The sequence below is a fragment of the Ahaetulla prasina genome, chromosome 5, assembly GCF_028640845.1.
Source record: "Ahaetulla prasina isolate Xishuangbanna chromosome 5, ASM2864084v1, whole genome shotgun sequence".
Lineage (NCBI taxonomy): Eukaryota > Metazoa > Chordata > Lepidosauria > Squamata > Colubridae > Ahaetulla > Ahaetulla prasina.
The window spans coordinates 137,437,619-137,455,803 of NC_080543.1; the positions used below are offsets into that span (position 1 = coordinate 137,437,619).

General features: G+C 41.4%; 1 protein-coding gene across 2 annotated transcripts; it reads right to left on the reverse strand.

Annotated features, from left to right (window-relative positions):
- Positions 1-38: 38 nt before the first annotated feature.
- NUFIP1 (nuclear FMR1 interacting protein 1) lies at positions 39-18,173 on the reverse strand. Of its 2 annotated transcripts, none has more exons than XM_058186270.1 (10): positions 17,994-18,173; positions 15,652-15,743; positions 12,363-12,467; positions 11,720-11,782; positions 9,963-10,039; positions 8,841-8,933; positions 7,663-7,916; positions 6,030-6,146; positions 3,869-4,113; positions 39-580 (listed from the first exon to the last, which is right to left on the reverse strand). In XM_058186270.1, exons 1-10 carry the CDS (start codon positions 18,130-18,132, stop codon positions 275-277), a joined length of 1,491 nt encoding a protein of 496 aa, XP_058042253.1. In that variant the 5' UTR covers positions 18,133-18,173; the 3' UTR covers positions 39-274. The 2 variants fall into 2 exon arrangements, with proteins under 2 accessions (XP_058042253.1, XP_058042252.1); XM_058186269.1 differs by having other exon boundaries at positions 6,012-6,146.
- Positions 18,174-18,185: the final 12 nt, after the last annotated feature.

Below are 18,185 nucleotides of genomic sequence, written 5' to 3' on the forward strand. Positions count from 1 at the left end.
ACCTTATGGCCATCCACGACATAAAAAGGCAAATAAAACAATATTAATATGATTTTTATTCACACTTGCAGTAAGTAAAAAATGAATCCCTGAAGAACAATATTGCAAGATCATAATGTCACAAGGCCTAACTTAGTTGTTTATCAAAAGAGTTAATTTAAACGTAGGGAAATCCTTTGGATGCGACGGACAGTCTGAAGAATTTCAGCAAGCATCCGAAGATGGATGGGTAATGGTTACCCATGCATAAATTAAAAAAAAGAAAGAAAAGAGATTAGTTGTCTTCAGAAGCGATCTCTGTAGATTCCCAAACATCTTCATCCACGGCAGGAAATGCAGAAACTTTCTCGCTTCGGAAGAGTTCGTCTGGTTGTGTTTTGTTCGGGTCAAAGTCGAGAGGGTGGATTAACTGGCAAGGTTTGTCTGCCACCGAATTCTGTGCATGCTCAGGAGTTGGCTCACTGTCCGACAGAGCATCTGAACGACTTCCTAAGTGCAATCCGAGGCCGTCGTTCTTCAAGATATAGCGGATACACTGCAGGATCACGTTCCTTTCGTGCCGTATGTCTTTTGCTAGAAGCTGCGGGGAAGGAAGAAAAAGTAGACGGTATATATTAGCCTCCAAGAAGCTCTATTAGAACAACGGTGGAGAAACACCTGTAGAGATTCTCCGTCATCCAGGCCTTGGTTGTCCCAAAGGTGCTTTTTCAGGAGGCAACTGGACTTTCTTGGTTTTTCTTTGCCTCCTGAAAAAGCACCTTTGGGACAACCAAGGCCTGGATGACTTGGAGAATCTCTACAGACTTTGAGCTATACAATTTGGGATGAAGACCCTTGGAATGGTGTGGGAGTAGGAATGGATTTCCAGAGGGAAAAATTGCAGACTACAAGAACCGTTTGCACCACTCAGGTGATCCTGAGGACACAGATAAACCTCCAAGTGGCCTCAATGACCCTCTAAAAGGAGGCAAATGACCAGCTGGCTGCAAGGAATATCAGTCCTTCCATTCCCCACCATCCAGTCAGAGCTGAAGAAGCTTCCTGGATGAGAAGCAAAACGTCTTCCAAGAAAAACCAGAAAGTCCAGTTGCTTCCTGAAAAAAGCACTTTAGGGACAATGGTGCAAAATACAGGTATTCCTCGACTTATGACCACAAATGAGTCCAAATTTTCCATCGATAAGTGAAACAGTTGAGTTTTGCCGCATTTTACAACCGTTCTTGCCACAGCGGTTAAGTGAATCACTGCAGTTCGGTTAGTAACATGTTGTTAAGCGAATCAGGGTTCCCTGTTGTCTTTGCTGGTCAGAAGGTCGCAAAAGGGGACCACGTGACCCCAGGACACTGCGACCGTCATAAATATGAGTCAGTTGCCAAATGCCTGAATTTTAATCACGTGATCGTGAGGCTGCTACGAAGGTCGTAAGTGTGAAAAACGGTCAAGAGGTCACTTTTTTCAGAGCAGCTGTAACTTGGAACGGTTGTAAGTCAATGATTACCTGTAAATCATTACTATCCCATAATTTTTCAATTATTCGAAACTTCCTCTACACATCTTTTTTTCTTGCAATATTGACAACGCCAGAGAGATTTTCCCCCCCGTTAATTTTAACAGCTGCTTTTCTTTGCCTTTGATTGTTCCTGCTATGCATGTAATAAACCCGAGTTGAGGCCATCGGTGTGAAAAGCCCAGAGTTTATAAAACCGAGGCACAGCCCGGAAGCTTCTGAGGTTTTTCTGAACAGGCAGGGCTGGAAGCAAGCTGGTCACCTGCCTTCCAGCCATAAAAAGGTACGGAACGTCAACAAGAGATTTCGAGTTTATCAGGTTTCCACAAAGTAGATTTTCAAACTCTACAGCTAAATTCATATCTCATGCTCAAAAGCAGTTTGCTGAATAAACACAATGTGCTCAGCCCAAACCAAACAATTTGCCTGAATATACTGGATAAAACCCAAACTGGTTTTGTAGTATATACAGGTATTTTGAGGAAAGAATTTGGGGGAAATGACTGCCTAAATCAACATTTCCATAAAAGAGACCTTTTTATACGTCCCATTTTACTTCTGATATATTGGAATAACGCTAAAGTCAAGTCTCTGCTTTTCAGGAGGTCTATTCTAAGTCCTGATTCAATCTGATCAATCAATCACAATAGAGCTGGAGGGGACCTTGGAGGTCTTCTAGTCCAGCTCCTTGCTCAAGCAGGAAACCCTATATACCATTTCAGATAAGTGACTATCTAGAGCAGGGGTGTCCAAACTTGGTCCCTTTAAGACTTTTGGACTTCAACTCCCAGAGTTCCTCAGCCAGCTTTGCTGGCTGAGGGACTCTGGGAGTTGAAGTCCAAAAGTCTTAAAGGGACCAAGTTTGGACACCCCTGATCTAGAGCCTTTGTAAAAACCTCCAGTGATGGAGCACCCATGATTTCTGGAGGCAAGCTGTTCCACTGGTTAACTGTCCTGACCGCTAGGAAGTTTCTCCTTAATTCCAGGTTGCTTCTCTCTTTGCTTTAGTTTCCAGCCATTGTTTCTTGTGCTGCCTTCTGATGCTTTGGAAAATAGGTTGACCCCCCCTGTTCTTTGTGGCAGCCCCTCAAATACTGGAAGACTGCTATCATCTCACCCCTAATTCTACTTTTCTCTAGACTAGCCAAACTCAATTCCTGCAACTGTTCTTTATATGTTTTAGTCTCCAGGCCTTTAATCATCCTAGTTGCTCTTCTGAACTTTTCCCCAAAGTCTCAACATCTTTTTTGTAATGTGGTGACCAAAACTGGATGCACTAATTTTTTTAGAAAGTTACTAAGAGTGATTGCCGTTGCAGCGAGATGAGCAGCAATTTTTTTTAAAAAAATAATCAATAAATAATATTTCTGCCAACCTCTGAGCTAGCTGGAGTGCCTTGAAATGATTTAAATCATTACAATCACGTGACCCAGGGACACTGCAACCATCATAAATATGGGTCAGTTGTGCCAAGCGTCTGAATTTTGATCATGTGACCGTGGGGATTTTGATCATGTGACCGTGGGGATGCTGCAACAGCTGGGAAGTGGCTCACCAGGCTAATGCAGCCTGTTATTAACACACAGCTGCCTGCAATTACAATTACTGCAGGCTCGAGTCCCACCAGGCCCAAGGTTGACTCAGCCTTCCATCCTTTATAAGGTAGGTAAAATGAGGACCCAGATTGTTGGGGGCAATAAAGTTGACTTTGTATATAATATACAAATGGATGAAGACTATTGCCTTACACAATGTAAGCCGCCCTGAGTCTTCAGAGAAGGGCGGGATATAAATTCAAATAAAAAAACGGAAAACAAAAAAACAGAAACTTTCTGACAGTGAGAACAATTAACCAGTGGAACAATTTGCCTCCAGAAGTTGTGAGTGCTCCAACTGGAAGTTTTTAAGAAGAGATTCAATAACCTATACCATCTGAAATGGTAGAGGGTTTCCTGCCTGAGTTGGGCTAGAACAGGGGTCTCCAACCTTGGCAACTTAAAGCCTGAAGGACTTCAACTCTCAGAGTTCTGGGAGTTGAAGTCCTCCAGGTTTAAAGGTGCCAAGGTTGGAGACCCCTGGGCTAAAAGAACTCCAAGGTCCCTTCCAACTCTATTCTAATTCTAATTTGAAGCCAACAGCTCTGGAATATGCCATCTTCTCTTCTCTTCTCTTCTCTTCTCTTCTCTTCTCTTCTCTTCTCTTCTCTTCTCTTCTCTTCTCTTCCTCTTCTCTTCTCTTCTCTTCCACCATCATGTGAAAAATGGTTTTTCAGTGCCGTTGTAACTTCCAACGGTCACTAAATGAACTACGGTAAACGCAGGACCACCTGGAAAAAAATACTGAAACTAATACGCCTCTTACCATTTCTAGCAAAGTTGGATGATGGGTTCGCAATGCCGGGAGCGTTTTCTTCTGTCTTTTCTGATTCCTCGTGTTCCTTGAATGTGATTTTGATCTCCCTAACGTGGCCCCGTGACGTGGGCTACAGAGAGGTTCTTGCCGAGCCTCGTGCTCCCGACTTTGAGAGTTATTTGAAGGCCCAGGGATCTTTCTGAGAATGGCGTCCCCATTTTCAGTGACCGTCTTTGCTCTGGAAGCGGTGGACTCTAACACAAAAGATTGAGGAGTGAATTAATATGCAAGGACTCAATATAACAAACAGCTGTGAAAAGTTATCAAATTATGAGCATTATAGAGCAGGTTTCATTTGCATCGAATGGACCAAGTTAATACAGGCTATCACAAAATTAAAGCTCAACTTACTTGTATTTCTTAGAAAGAACAAAAATCAAGGCTATCCATGCACCCTATTTTTATCAACTTTTATATTTAACACATGTTCTGTTATAGGTTTAAAATTAAACAGCTTGAAGACTGAATATCATACAAACCTATCCGTCAGTTTCTTCATGTAGGATTATTTTATGCTCAGATAACTTTCCATTCAGTACTGATTCATCAAGTGATCATAGCACAAAACCCAAGTTTCTTCCATCTGTTTTTTTTTTTAATCGTCACATGGATGGTAGGAGTTGATGTGCTCCATAGATTAGTCTAATCTTCATCTAAAAGCAGCTAAACAAACACTATTCACTTTGGGCACAGTAAATTCTCAAACTCTCTCATGCTTGCACAGTATGAGAAAGTATTTTGGCCTGAATGTATCATCTTCTTAGATCAGTCATTATAGTGGTGTATAACCTACTTTATGGGTCCATAATGGGTCCATAATGAAACACTAAAGTGAACAGTCCTCCCAAATTTTTTTTTAAGGGGACCTAAAGTACCTGGTTTCATAGTTTAGATGTTTTTTTATTTAGACATTTGTTACAGATTGGCAACAGTGTCTTTTAGTTTTTTTTTAGAAACTGTGACTTCATGAAGTACGTATTTGTTACTTGTATATAAAAAGGAGAAACAACATTAATATGAACAATCCCTCCTTATGCCTGCAGTTAAAATTAACTATTTGCTAATGACAGAAGGGAAGCCAGTCTGGTGGCTCAGACTGGTAAGACAGTCTGTTATTAACAGCAGCTGCTTGCAATTACTGCAGGTTCGAGCCCCACCAGGCCCAAGGTTGACTCAGCCTTCCATCCTTTATAAGGTAGGTAAAATGAGGACCCAGATTGTTGGGGGCAATTAAGTTGACTTTGTATATAATATACAAATGGATGAAGACGATTGCTTGACATAGTGTAATCCGCTGCCCTGAGTCTTCGGAGAAGGGCGGGATATAAATTCAAATTAAAATAAATATATATTTGTAGCTCAAGGCTGAACTGTGGGGTCCTTGATGCTCTCTGAGCTGGGTGGTTTTCTTGCACTGATGATATTACCTAGCTGGGTAGTGAAATGTCTGCAAGAAAACCAACCAGCTCAGAGCGCACTGAGGACTTCGCAAAAAACATTGGGAAAATCTTAGGGTAAAACTACACACTTCAAAATGGGTGCAACATTATATTATTTCAGAAAACCATAGTGAGTAAGGGAGGGAGGGAGGGAGGGAGGGAGGAAAGGAAGGAAGGAAGGAAGGAAGGAGAAAAGGGAGAGAGAGAAAGAAAGTAGTGGGAAGCAAAGGAAGGAAGGAGAAAAGGGAGAGAGAGAAAGAAGGAAGGGAAGGAAGCAAATAAGCAATAACAAAAGCAATAGCACACAGACTTATATACCGCTTCACAGTGCTTTTACAGCCTTCTCTAAGCGGTTTACAGAGTCAGCATCTGGCCCCCAACAATCTGGGTCCTCATTTTACCAACCTTGGAAGGACAGAAGGCTACCTTGAGCCGGTCAGGATCGAACTGCTGGCAGTGGGAATGGTTTTTATAGCAATAGCAAAAGCACTTAGACTTTATATACCACTTCACAGTGCTGTACAGCCCTCTCTAAGCGGTGTACAGAGTCAGCATCTTTCCCCCAAAAATACTGGGGACATTTTCCACGTCTTTTTATTTCACCTGCTTTCGTAAGCATCCAGGATGGATGGAAGGTAGCTCGGTGGGCTTACCTTCCTCTTCACTCTCACTTTCGGACAAGCTGCCGTAGTTCATCACCAGTGAGCTCAGGGCCGAGGTCAGCTGTTTCGGAACAATACTAGCTTGCAAAGCTTGATCTTTGGGAGTCCCCGCCTCTTTGTCGGATTCTGGGAAGAGACAGACATTATTTATTGAGGGCTTTATTCAACATGCGAATGGTAGGCGAGTGAAGGCAACACTTTTGTCAAAAGCTGGCCACAAAAATAAAGAATGGGCAAATACGATGGAGTGGCAGGAGAGTAGAGACTTTGGGATTTCTCTGGAAAGGTTCAAGGGCTGGATGTGTTGGGGGGCGGGGGGGGGGAAATGCCCGCTGAAATCAGGAATGAAGAGTTTCGAGATGGACAGGGCGAAAAGAAACTTTTATGGGCCAACATAGCCAGAGTGAAGGAATGCAGCAAAACCACAAGATCCAGAGTTTCACACCCTCTGGAAATCATGCACAGGCTTATAAAAATGGTGTGAGGACACCACCTTTCCTACAGGAATGTAGGGTGTGATGATAACGTTTGATAACGGGTAACCTTACTACGGGTTAAAATATTTTTAAAAAATGAATGAAGACAAGACTGTGGAATAACTTCTCTCTAAACACAATGCAACCATCCTGCAGCCCCAACTGGGGTTGCTTATAAATATCGTTAAATAATTCGCTATTTAAAAAGCAAGCCTTGTTTCTATTAGCTTCTTTAATATGTTTCTTTTAGATTTCCTTAACTTTTCTCTTCTGCAGGACAATCACGGATATTCATCTGGCTTTTTAAGCTTCTCCTGGTTTATCAAGACCATTATTTTTCTCTTAACCCAAACAAGTTTTCTTACAATGATGGGTTAGTTTGTTCACATGATCTCCCTCTAAACCAGAGTCCCAACACCCTGAACTATTTCGATCTCTCCTAGACACTAAAGAATTCATTCAGACAGACTGCTTCTTTTCCTCATGCGATTACAAATGCTACCAATTTCACACCGCTACCTCAAGTCCCTAATTCTCTACAGCTACCTGTCAGGCCTGGAAGCCATATTACCTTGGTGCCTTCAGGATCCAGGCCTGCCACAATCCTACCATGGGAAGTTGGGAAGGGGAATTACATGAGTGAAGTAGAATTAGCCATAATAAAACATTGCAGAGAAGTTCAAGGCCATGGTGTCCGACAGCTGTGCTGAGAAGGAAGCGGAGGTTGTCTTCTGCACATGAAGGAACTGACTGGAGCAGTGGTGGACATGTGGGAGAAGTGGATTGGTCTTGAACTTTCTTTTGGGTGAGGGAAACCCAGAAGCTCTCAGGTTCGGGTTTTCCACAGATGTGCCAATATGACATCTCTCATAAAAGTTAGCTTTGAGGAATTGCAAGCCTCGGAGTTTGATTTCGTTGGGGGTGTTACTTGGAACCCTGACACTACCCTTCCTTCAACTGAATTTCTCTTAAATTCGGAGCCCACCCTTCTAAAAGAAGCTTGTCTCCAGTTGAGTGTGCAAATCAACAATGTGCATCATTTAAAAAAATTAAAATATGCAAAAATAATGGCACAGGGTTTATTTTATTTATTAGTGAAATAAAACACAATTTCTTCTATCGTTGCTTAACTAACAGTAAACAAAAAACAGAAGAAGTTATCTTACCAGGATCGCTGCTGACCAGAATGCTCAGGGGGTCTTTATCGGCCATGGAGCCTTCTGCATCTCCACAAGGTTCTCTTCTAAGCTTCTCCTCAGCCTCATGGTTGTTGGAACTGGTCCCAGTTGAAGAGTTCAGTGGGGCACCTTTGTTATTAGCAACATTCCTAGATTTATTCCAGCGCCGATTTGTTCTCCGCTGTGCATTTCCTTGCTGCCTAGAACCTTCGTTTGGAGGTTTCCACATTCCCTTCATCTTGCTGAAAGAGAGAACGTTTGTTCCAGGCCATTTCTTGGATTAATTGTGAGATGCGCAGATATCATATAATAAAACCTTTTGAAACGTTCGCAGTTCTAGCCAACAAACAGAGAATTTGAGAAATGCCTAATCCAGAAGAACAACGACATGAATGAAGAGTGAGGCTCCTCTCTTCTCCTTTAGCCAATTTCTGGCAGGAGAGCAGTGTCCACAAATCTTTAAAAGTGGAAGATGTGGTTCTGGAGTGGGTTTTAAAGGGATCTACCTGTACCCATCCAGAGAAGAATAGAATAGGAATAGGAATAGGAATGGAATGGAATGGAATACTATAGAATAGAACAGAACAGAACAGAACAGAACAGAACAGAATAATAGAATTGGAATGGACCTTGGAGATCTTCTAATCCAACCACCTGCTTAGGCAGGAAACCCTACACCACTTCAGACAGTTATCCAACATCTTCTTAAAAACGTCCAGTGTTGGAGCATCCACAACTTCTGGAGGCAAGTTGTTCCACTGATTAATTGTTCTCACTGTTAGGGAATTTCTCCTTAGTTGCTTCCCTCTTTGATCAGTTTCCACCCATTGCTTCTTGTTCTACCCTCAGGTGATTTGGAGAATAGCTTGACTGCTTCTTCTTTGTGGCAGCCCCTGAGATATTGGAAGACTGCTATCATGTCACCCCTGGTCCTTCTTTTCATCAGACTAAACATATCCAGTTCCAGCAACCGTTCTTTGTATGTTTTATCCTTGAGTCCCCTAATCATCTTCGTTGAGAACAGCTATATCCCCCAAACAGTAGCCATTGTAAAATGCTTCCCATGTTACCCAAGTGTTGAAAAATAGGCCACAAAAGCTCAAAAAGATGAAAAGCTTGTTTACTAAGTTTACTAAGAAGAGCCAAGAAGTTACAAGAAGTCTTACCCAAATTGTAAAGTTGTCAGCACTTCTCCCCGACATTCTTTTTCCACCTTTAATGCTTTTTTCTTTTCAATATTTGCCAAAGTTGGAAAATTTCTACAGCGAGAGCAGAGGAGGCTGAATTAGCAGCCCATTTTAGGACAATAAAATGCTCAGTAAGTTTGACTATCAGCCTCACCATCAATCAAATTGCTACATCCATTCATTCATTTTGGGGGCTCATCGCAACCCTAAATAAGACAGCTTTCCTCTATTACAGAGAATCCTCAATTTAGAAATGTTGTACCTTGATGAACGTATCTTTTCTTTTATGTACACTGAGAGCATATGCACCAAGACAAATTCCTTGTGTGTCCAATCACACTTGGCCAATAAAAAAAATTCTATTCTAAATTCTACAACCATTCGTTTAGTGACTGTTTGAAGTTACAACAGTGCCAAAAAAAGAGACTTATGACCGTTTTTCACATTTACAACGGTTGCAGCATCACCATGGTCACGAGATCAAAATTCGGACGCTTCGCAACTGAGATTCATTCATTCATTCATTCATTTTTTGCAAATTTTTATTGGCTATTTGGTATAATTTGAAGGAAAAAGTTGATTTAAGAAACATCCGTTCAAAACAGCTGCTTTGTCCCGTTCAGGGTGGTTCAGAAGGCAGAACGGCGGTTTTTCCTAACACAGCTAAAAGCTAAAATATTGAGTCATACAAGCAAGTCTGAAAAATCTGACTCGTATTTATGATGGTGTCAGTGTCCCGGGGTCACGTGATCCCCTTTTGCGACCTTCTGACAAGCAAAGTGATTCTGCAAAGACAACTGCAGTGATTCACTTAACAACGGTGGCAAGAAAGGTCGTAAAATGGGACAGAGCTGACTTAACAACTGTCTCACTTAGCAACAGGAATTTTGAAATCAGTTCTGGTCGTACGTTGAGGTCTACCTGCGATTGCTTTGGGGAAAAAATAAACCAATCCCGCAAATTAAAATTTCCATCCAGCAGATCTGCAGGCAAAAAGACAGAACCAAGAGACATTTGGGGGGGGAAAAACACGCCACCCACCATCCCCATCTGCTATTAATAAACCAGCATTTGTATCGTTACCGACTAAGATCTACTCACTTTTTCCTCTCTTCTCTCCATCTTGCAATTTCATCTGGGGTATCTAATTTGATCCGCTTGGCACCAGAAGAATGCATCTGAGGAAGAAGACACAAAGACACCTCAAAGCATTCGGAAACGTGCACCTTTTTAAAAATTATTTGTAAAACAAAGTACTGCATAAAATAAGAAAATAACCCCAATAGCTCCTGTTTCTACAGTAGCGGCCAAAATTGTGGAAACCTTTTGGGAAAAGTGTATTTTTGAGGTTTTATGGCTAATAAAGCCACTTTTTTTTTTTTTTTTTGAGTTTCAAGATAATCTTATTCCACTGCTGGAGTGGGCTGGGAATAGCCCAGATTTTAACCCAAATGAACATCTATGGAGTCGACTAAAGAAGCTTCTTGTTAATCAGAAGCAACCCAGCAATAAAACCCAATTAATAGAAGCCATCCTTCAATCTTGGTTTCACATGATAACAGCAGCAGAACTCAAAGACTTGGTTCACTCCATGGGAAGACGCTGTAAGGCCATAATTCATGCTAAAGGTTACCCAACTGAGTATTAACAGACATGGAGATCATTTTTGTATAGCTTGTTTTTTCTACGTATTTTACTTTTCTTTATACTGTAACTGCTATTCTAATATCAAATCCTTCATAAAAGTTATTGCATTATGTTCTTGATTAAATGATCTTTCCATTGATATATAATTTTATGGTACTACTCCCCCCAAAAAGTGATGTTATTAGTTTGCTTATTTGTACCCTATGACCATCATGTTGTACCTCGATGAAGGTATCTTTTCTTTTATGTACATTGAGAGCATAGGCACCAAGACAAATTCCTTGTGTGTCCAATCACACTTGGCCAATAAATTCTATTCTATTCTATTCTATTCTATTCTATTCTATTCTATTCTATTCTATTCTATTCTATTCTATTCTATTCTATTCTATTCTATTCTATTCTATTCTATTCTATTTCTTTTATGTACGCTGAGAGCATACGCACCAAGACAAATTCCCTATGAGTCCAATCACACTTGGCCAATAAAGAATTCTATTCTGTTCTGTTGTGTTCTGTTCTGTTCTGTTCTGTTCTATTCTATTCCATTCTATTCTATTCCATTCCATTCTAGTTTGAGAAAATATACTTTTCCCAAAAGGTTTCCACAATTTTGGCCACTACTGCACTGTGTTTCTCTCCTCCAGTGACGGAAGGCAGTTCAATCCCTTATGAAGCCTTGCTGAATAGATTAAAAAAAATGTTGGAGAGAAGACTGATGTATTTAAAACTCAAAAAGTAAAAAATGGGGCTTGTCAACTATTTATAAGGGTTGCAGTGTGGTCCCCTTTTGTGACCTTCCAACAAGCAAAGCCAATGGGGAAGCCGGATTCGTGTTACTGATTTAACAACTGCAGTGATTCATTTAACAACTGTGGCAAGAAAGATCATAAAATGGGCCAAAACTGACTTAACAAATTTCTCCCTTAACAACATAAATTTTGGGCTCAATTGGGGTCTTAAGTCGAGGACTTCCTGTATGCAATCAGTCTCAAGACTTGACCATACATTTCGTAATACCTAAAGCTCACTCCACAGCCTTCAAAAGAGCTCCATAAAAGTGTTCTGCTATTTATTCGCTGTAACTGTTTAACAGACATTTGCCGCTATGTCGGTCAAGTTCCAAAAAAAACAAGATGTATAAGATAAGAACACTCAGAAGAAAATTCTTAGAGAAGAGTTATCAACCTGAACCAGGCAAAAATACGTACATTTCTCCAATGGATCTGAACCAGTTTCTCATGTGCTCTAAAGTTACAGCCATCTTCAGTGCACTGAAAAAAGGAAAAAAATTCAAATCAGTTTAGCAGGCTAAAAAGGTGGCAGCACCACATGTTGAAATTACAATTTGACTCCTTTTTTCCCCCCTCCCTTTAATTCTTCTGCATCCTCACTGATATCGGTTTTCCTGTTTTTCAAAATGGATTTATTCTTTAATTCCAGGGAGGCTTGCTTCTTTAGTCCCAGCTTAACTGAGCAATCTGTAACAACCCTTATTCCAAAATCTTGACATCGAAGACCGCAATCAATTTTAATTTTCAAACTACGTAAGTGCAGGTCACTTCAGAAATCTCTCTCCTCATAGGTAGCTGCAATTCTATAGAAACCAGAAGTAGCTGACTGAGGTTAGCTGGGATACCAAATGTCATTTCTGGAATGGGGGCTTCTCTCCCAGCTGAGTGGAAAATTACCACCCAAGGTAGGGCAAACCACAGGTAAAATCCTGGCTTGCAATGCTTAAGTGTGAAACAGGCTTGTGTTTCAAGCTTTCGTGCCAGCTTTGAAAAGTTAAGACACCATGATTAGTCAATAATTTATGCAACTAATGCTGCCTGCAGCTATTATCCCACACACCTGCTTGTGCTGAGAGACATGTTCCTCATATTTCTCCTTGTTTTTAAAGCCACGATCACACGTATCACAATAATGGGTGAAAACAGGTTCCTTTCTCTTCTTGTTCTATAGAAAAAAAAAAGAGGCGTTAATGATGAATTGTTGGGCTGGCACTACTTCAAGGGCCTTACAATGAATTAAAAAACAACAACATACCATCTCAGGCACCACAGACCTGCCCAAAGGATGGCTTGTACTGAAATTGAACAAATGTTAAAGGTAAAGGTTCCCTTCGCACATACGTGCTAGTCGTTCCTGACTCTAGGGGGCGGTACTCATCTCCGTTTCAAAGCCGAAGAGCCAGCGCTGTCCGAAGATGTCTCCGTGGTCATGTGGCCGGCATGACTCAACGCCAAAGGCGCACGGAACGCTGTTCCCTTCCCACCAAAGGCGGTCCCTATTTTTCTGCTTGCATTTTTTACCTGCTTTTGAACTGCTAGGTTGGCAGAAACTGGGACAAGGAACGGGAGCCCACCCCGTTATGTGGCGCTAGGGATTCGAACCGCTGAACTGCCCACCTTTCTGATCGACAAGCTCAGCATCTAGCCACTGAGCCACCGCGTCCCTTCAAATGTTACCAGCCATTAAATGTAATCTTATGAAAGTGCCATTCAGGCAACATGACAAATCATGGTTTATTCCAAGAATGAGCCCTATGAAAGCAACCAGAGCAAACCTTTGCAAGAATGGTTGGACAAAATGAGCCCAGGACCCCTTTGCCAACATGTCTCCGGCAAAGAGAAAGTCCCTACGGAGAGTAGTGAGGACAGCCGAGAAGATTACAGGAAGCTCACCGTTATTCAGGATACTGCTTATAAGTGTTATGTGCTTAGAGCTCAAAGCATTGTTAGAGACCCCACATACCCACTTTATGGTCTGTTTCTGTTGCGTCCCCTGGGAGGAGGTTTCAAAGTAGTTCTAGCAGGATTACCAGATTCTGTAACAGCTTTGTTCTCTAGGCCATCTATCCGTCTGGTAAACTCGCAAGATTCATTTTTCTCGCCATGTACACGTATACATCTGGACTAGACTGTGTTGTTTCTCTGTGTCATATAATATATGTGGGTATATGCATAATTTTGTATTTATTTATTTATTTATCTTGTCACTTTTATGTAGTGTAAAATTGGAGGTGGTGACCCTTTAAGAGCTGTATGCAATTTCATTTTTAATGTATGCCAATTAGTGTACATTCAAAGTGACAATAAAGTTATTCTATTCCATTCCATTCCATTCCATTCTATAGTGATAGTCTAGAATCTTTTATTTTTTATTTACTCATTTGTATCCTGCTTTTACTATTTTTATAAATAACTCAAGACAGCGAACATATTCAACACACACTTTGCTCTCTCCTGTTTTCCCTGTGGACTGGGCTGAGAGAGAGGAACTGGCCCAAAGTCACCCAGTTGGCTTTTGGGACTAGAATTCTCAGTCTCCCATTTTCTAATCTGGCACTTTAACCACTAGATCAAACTGGCTCTCATCTTTGCTTCCCTTTTTGCTTTGCTCGCTACTGTAATGCCCCCGATCTGAACTGTTTTAGTGAAACAAAACAACTTCCAATTATGACCTGTGAAACTAGTTTGTTTTCAAGGATCCATTGTTAAAATTAAGTACGATTTAGCATTTGGACAAAGTACTTATCTGCAGTTAATCAAAGCATAAAGAAAAAGCTTCAATCTTATTGCAGCCATCCTTGAAGGAAAGGGTGTGTGCCGAGTGCAATTTGTTCCTTTTGTGATGAATAGGCGACTTTATCAAAACAACCAAACACGAGCACAAATAGTTTAGTCCCAGATGTACAAACAGAAAGAGGTTCATTTATATTTCTAGGATTATTCAAGCTCATCTTGGTAGCCAGGAGGAGAAATAAAGCAGGGGCTGGTTTCACTTTTAAGAAACTCTTGGTGTTACATGTGAACCAAGAATCTTAACTGGAAAAGGAATTTGCTGCTGGGCTGTTCACAGGAGTCAAGATGTCTTCCTCTGTGAGATCTGATACTCTGTACTTCTTTACTAATGCTTGTGGTTTAAAATTGCAAGCCAACTCAAATATTCTTTTCCGTCGCACTGGTGGTATATACATCAAGTAATCCAATTAACTGATGGATTAAATCCTGCTTTACATCAATTATAAGCCAAATAAACTGGAAGCGGCCCAGAGTCACTTGAAACGAGATGGTAGGCAAATACATTCATTAAATACATAAATAAACATGAACTTCAGTGAATCTCTGCATTCTGATTGATTTCCTCTTGGCAGAGAAATCTATTTCACCAGGGCTTCATACTTCCTGTGCAATTGGAACTAAACGATAATGTAACTTAGCATGACATCATGAAAGGCTACCGAGTGACCATTACTATTGCATTATTTTCATTCTTCCTCAGTCGCAGGAAAAGGAACCCAAGAGTTACCAAGGTTCATCCGAGATGAACCTGCGAAGTCAACTTCTCTTTTTCATAACAGAAGAGCACTTTACCACATACGGTTTTGTTCCTATGCCCACAATGCTAAGAATTACACAACTGGGATAAATACAGAAGGATAGTAAAAATACCAAAATGTCAGGGTTCCAAGTAACACCCCCAACGAGAGAAGAATCCGAGGCTAGAAGTTCCTCAAAGTCCCATTTTATTAGAGATGTCATATTGGCCCATCTGGGAAAACACGAATCTGAAAGCTTCCAGGTTTTCCCCACCCAAAGGAAAATCCAAGTCACTTCCTCTGCACCCACATGTCCATCTGCACCGTCCCAAGTGGAGGGGCCTCCCAGTCACACAACTCCAGGTGCAGTCAGAATGTCCTTGACTCCCAGAGAAAAGAATGTTATTGTGGCTAGATAACCCCACAACTCCATACAATTCCCCTTCCCAGTTTCCCACAGCATTAAGTGTGGCAGCTCTGAAGATCCAAGGAAAAAGATGGCCTCCAGGGCTGACACAAACAGCCTAATAGCAATAGCACTTAGACTTATATACTGCTTCATAGTGCTTTACTGCCGTTTCTAAGCAGTTTACAGAGTCAGACTATAGCCCCCAACAATCTGGGCCCTCATTTTATCGACCTCGGAAGGATGGAAGGCTGAGTCAATCTTGAGTCAGGATCAAACTTCTAACCATTGCATCCACAGGGTTCTTTCTGTCTACGCCATGCTTATGAAAACATCTGTGTTCCTTTTGTTGAAATCAGAAATACAAACAAAAGTGACTCCGTACAATTTGCTCTCAACTTGCAATTAAATACCTTCTGTCTGTGCTTCCTGCCTTGACAGGCTCCAGCTTGTGGCAGTCCAGTTTGTTTCACCTGCCAGTCTTCACCAAAATGAGGATGTCGGCCTTCAATCGGAATTAAGGGTTACAAAATAAATAAAAAGAAATAGAACAGAAACATAAATGCAATTCTGTTCAGAAAAGAAAAGCACCGTAAACCCTGAGAATAAACTCAACTTTCCCATAAAGGATGCATTAAAATTTGTTTGCTGCTTTTAATAAAGGATTGTATGATAAAATGGGCATATTCAGGAACCAATAAAGTTGGAAACATGGGGGAAAAATTGGGTTAGAAATGTTAAATTTACGCAAGTGCAGAATTTAAGGGAAAATTTTTATAAGATGTTTTATAGATGGCACTTAGATCCTAAGAAATTATCATGTATATATCCAGATATGCAAGCGAAATGTTGGAGATGTAACTGTGATGATGCTACATATTTTCATGTATGGTGGACTTGTAAGAAAATTAAGTCTTTCTGGATAAGAATTTGGTGGATTATGCAGAATGTTCTGAAGAAGAAGATAAAGTTCCTACCGCAATTTTTCCTTTTGGGAATAACAACGGACTGTACAGTGATTGAGACTAAATTGATTTTGAACTTAATAACAGCAGCAAGACTGTTGATTGGACAATATTGGAAGAAAAAAGAATTACCCACAATAGAAGAATGGATATTGAAAGTTTCCAATTTGGCTGAGATGGCTAAAATCTCAGCCTTCTTGAAAGACAGTACTCAAGAAAAATATCTAAATGAATGGAAGAACTGGATTGACTATATTCAAAATAGATATCAGATTAAGAAATTTCAGATTGCCTTTGAATGAAGGACGTTGTTTTTGATTTTAATGGAAGAAGTCAGGTTATGTGAGAGAGAAGGATTATAATTGTTAAATTTTAAAAATTTAATGTATGACTGTTTGTTTATTGAACTATACCTTGTGTTTGCTCCGGGAAGTCGGGGGGGCGGAGGGGAAAAATTTAATTGTTGTTGTAAAACCTTTTCAATAAAAAAAAAAATGTTTGCTGCTCATCTGGTTGCTAGGCAACTCTGAGAAGTTTGCAATATCGAAAATAATAAAAACCAGATAGATAGATAGATAGATAGATAGGGACTATACAGATGCATACACACATATATGAGACCAACAGCAGATTTCCATCTCCTCCTATACATTCTGCTCCCCGTCTTTTAGTTATAGCCGTATTTTTACTGTGATTTTATGTGTGTCTGGAGATGCAAATGCATGCATGTGTGTATGCATACATACTTATTCCAAGCAGAGCCGGAATCCATATGTAGACTTTATTATTAATAATATAACAATAGTTATAATAGTTCTTGATGGGCTGCTCGGGAAGCTGGGACCACCGCACTCCCCTTGTCTGGTGGGGCTGAGCTGCTTCTCTTCCGCCAAAGATGCCCCGTTATGAGTTGGCTTTGATCCTGAAAGCCATGCAGCGGAAGAAGAGCACGGTTCTGGTGAGCACGAGAGCAACAGATAAAGAGGGAAGCTCCTCTGAGACCTATTGCCAAATGACAACTATTGCTTAAATATCCCTCGCTACCAGGACAAACAGGCATCCCCACTTTAACGAAGTCCTGAGGATCCCTGCGATATATTTCAAGAGCGATAATTTCAGTTTACCGCTCCTCCATAACCACCGGTAAATACCACTAACCCCATCCAATCAGAGCACAGCCAAGCTCCCACCCAATCAGTTCAAACCACCACTAGCAGTTAAAAAGGAAGAAACAGCTGCAATCACACATTGCTCCCAGAAGCACGAAGCTGAAGCCTGAAGATGACGAATGAGACTTCACATATATTTGTGTGTGCGTTTTCTGAGGTTTTCGCGGGTGTTTGTATGTAGGTCTTTGGTTATTCGGGTTTTCTCCCGCGTAAAATTGGAAGTGTCTTGGCGACGTTTCGACGAAGTCTCATGCGTCATCTTCAGGCTGGTCTTTACAGCTTCGTGCTACACACACACACACACACACACACACACACACCAATAACATATTCCACACACACACAAACCACAGTAAAGTCCCAATAAAAATACGGGATGCAAGTAAAAGGTGAGGCGGGAACGAGCAGAATGTAGAGATCCGCCCATCAAGAACTATTGTAACTATTACTACAGTATTAATAATAGAGTCTGCATATGGATTCCGGCTTCCCCTTGGCCGTCCTCAGACCGGCTTCCCCCTAATTTCCCGCCGCAGCAGCAGCAACAACAACCCTGTGAGGTAGACCGCTCAAGGGGGTGTAACGCCTTCTAGCCCGGAGACTTTCGGGGCTGAAACCGACCTGGGTGTAGCGGTGGAGGCTGGGGCGAGGCCCAGTGCCAGGGCCCGGGGGGTCCCGGCGCCCAGTGCCCGGCGGCGCCCCAGGCTGGAAACGGAGGCGGAGGCGGCGGTGGCGGCGGATGATGGTACCAAACATCCATCTTTTTTCTACTGGGCCACACGTGCGACTCCGTCCCTCGACGATCGCGTCACT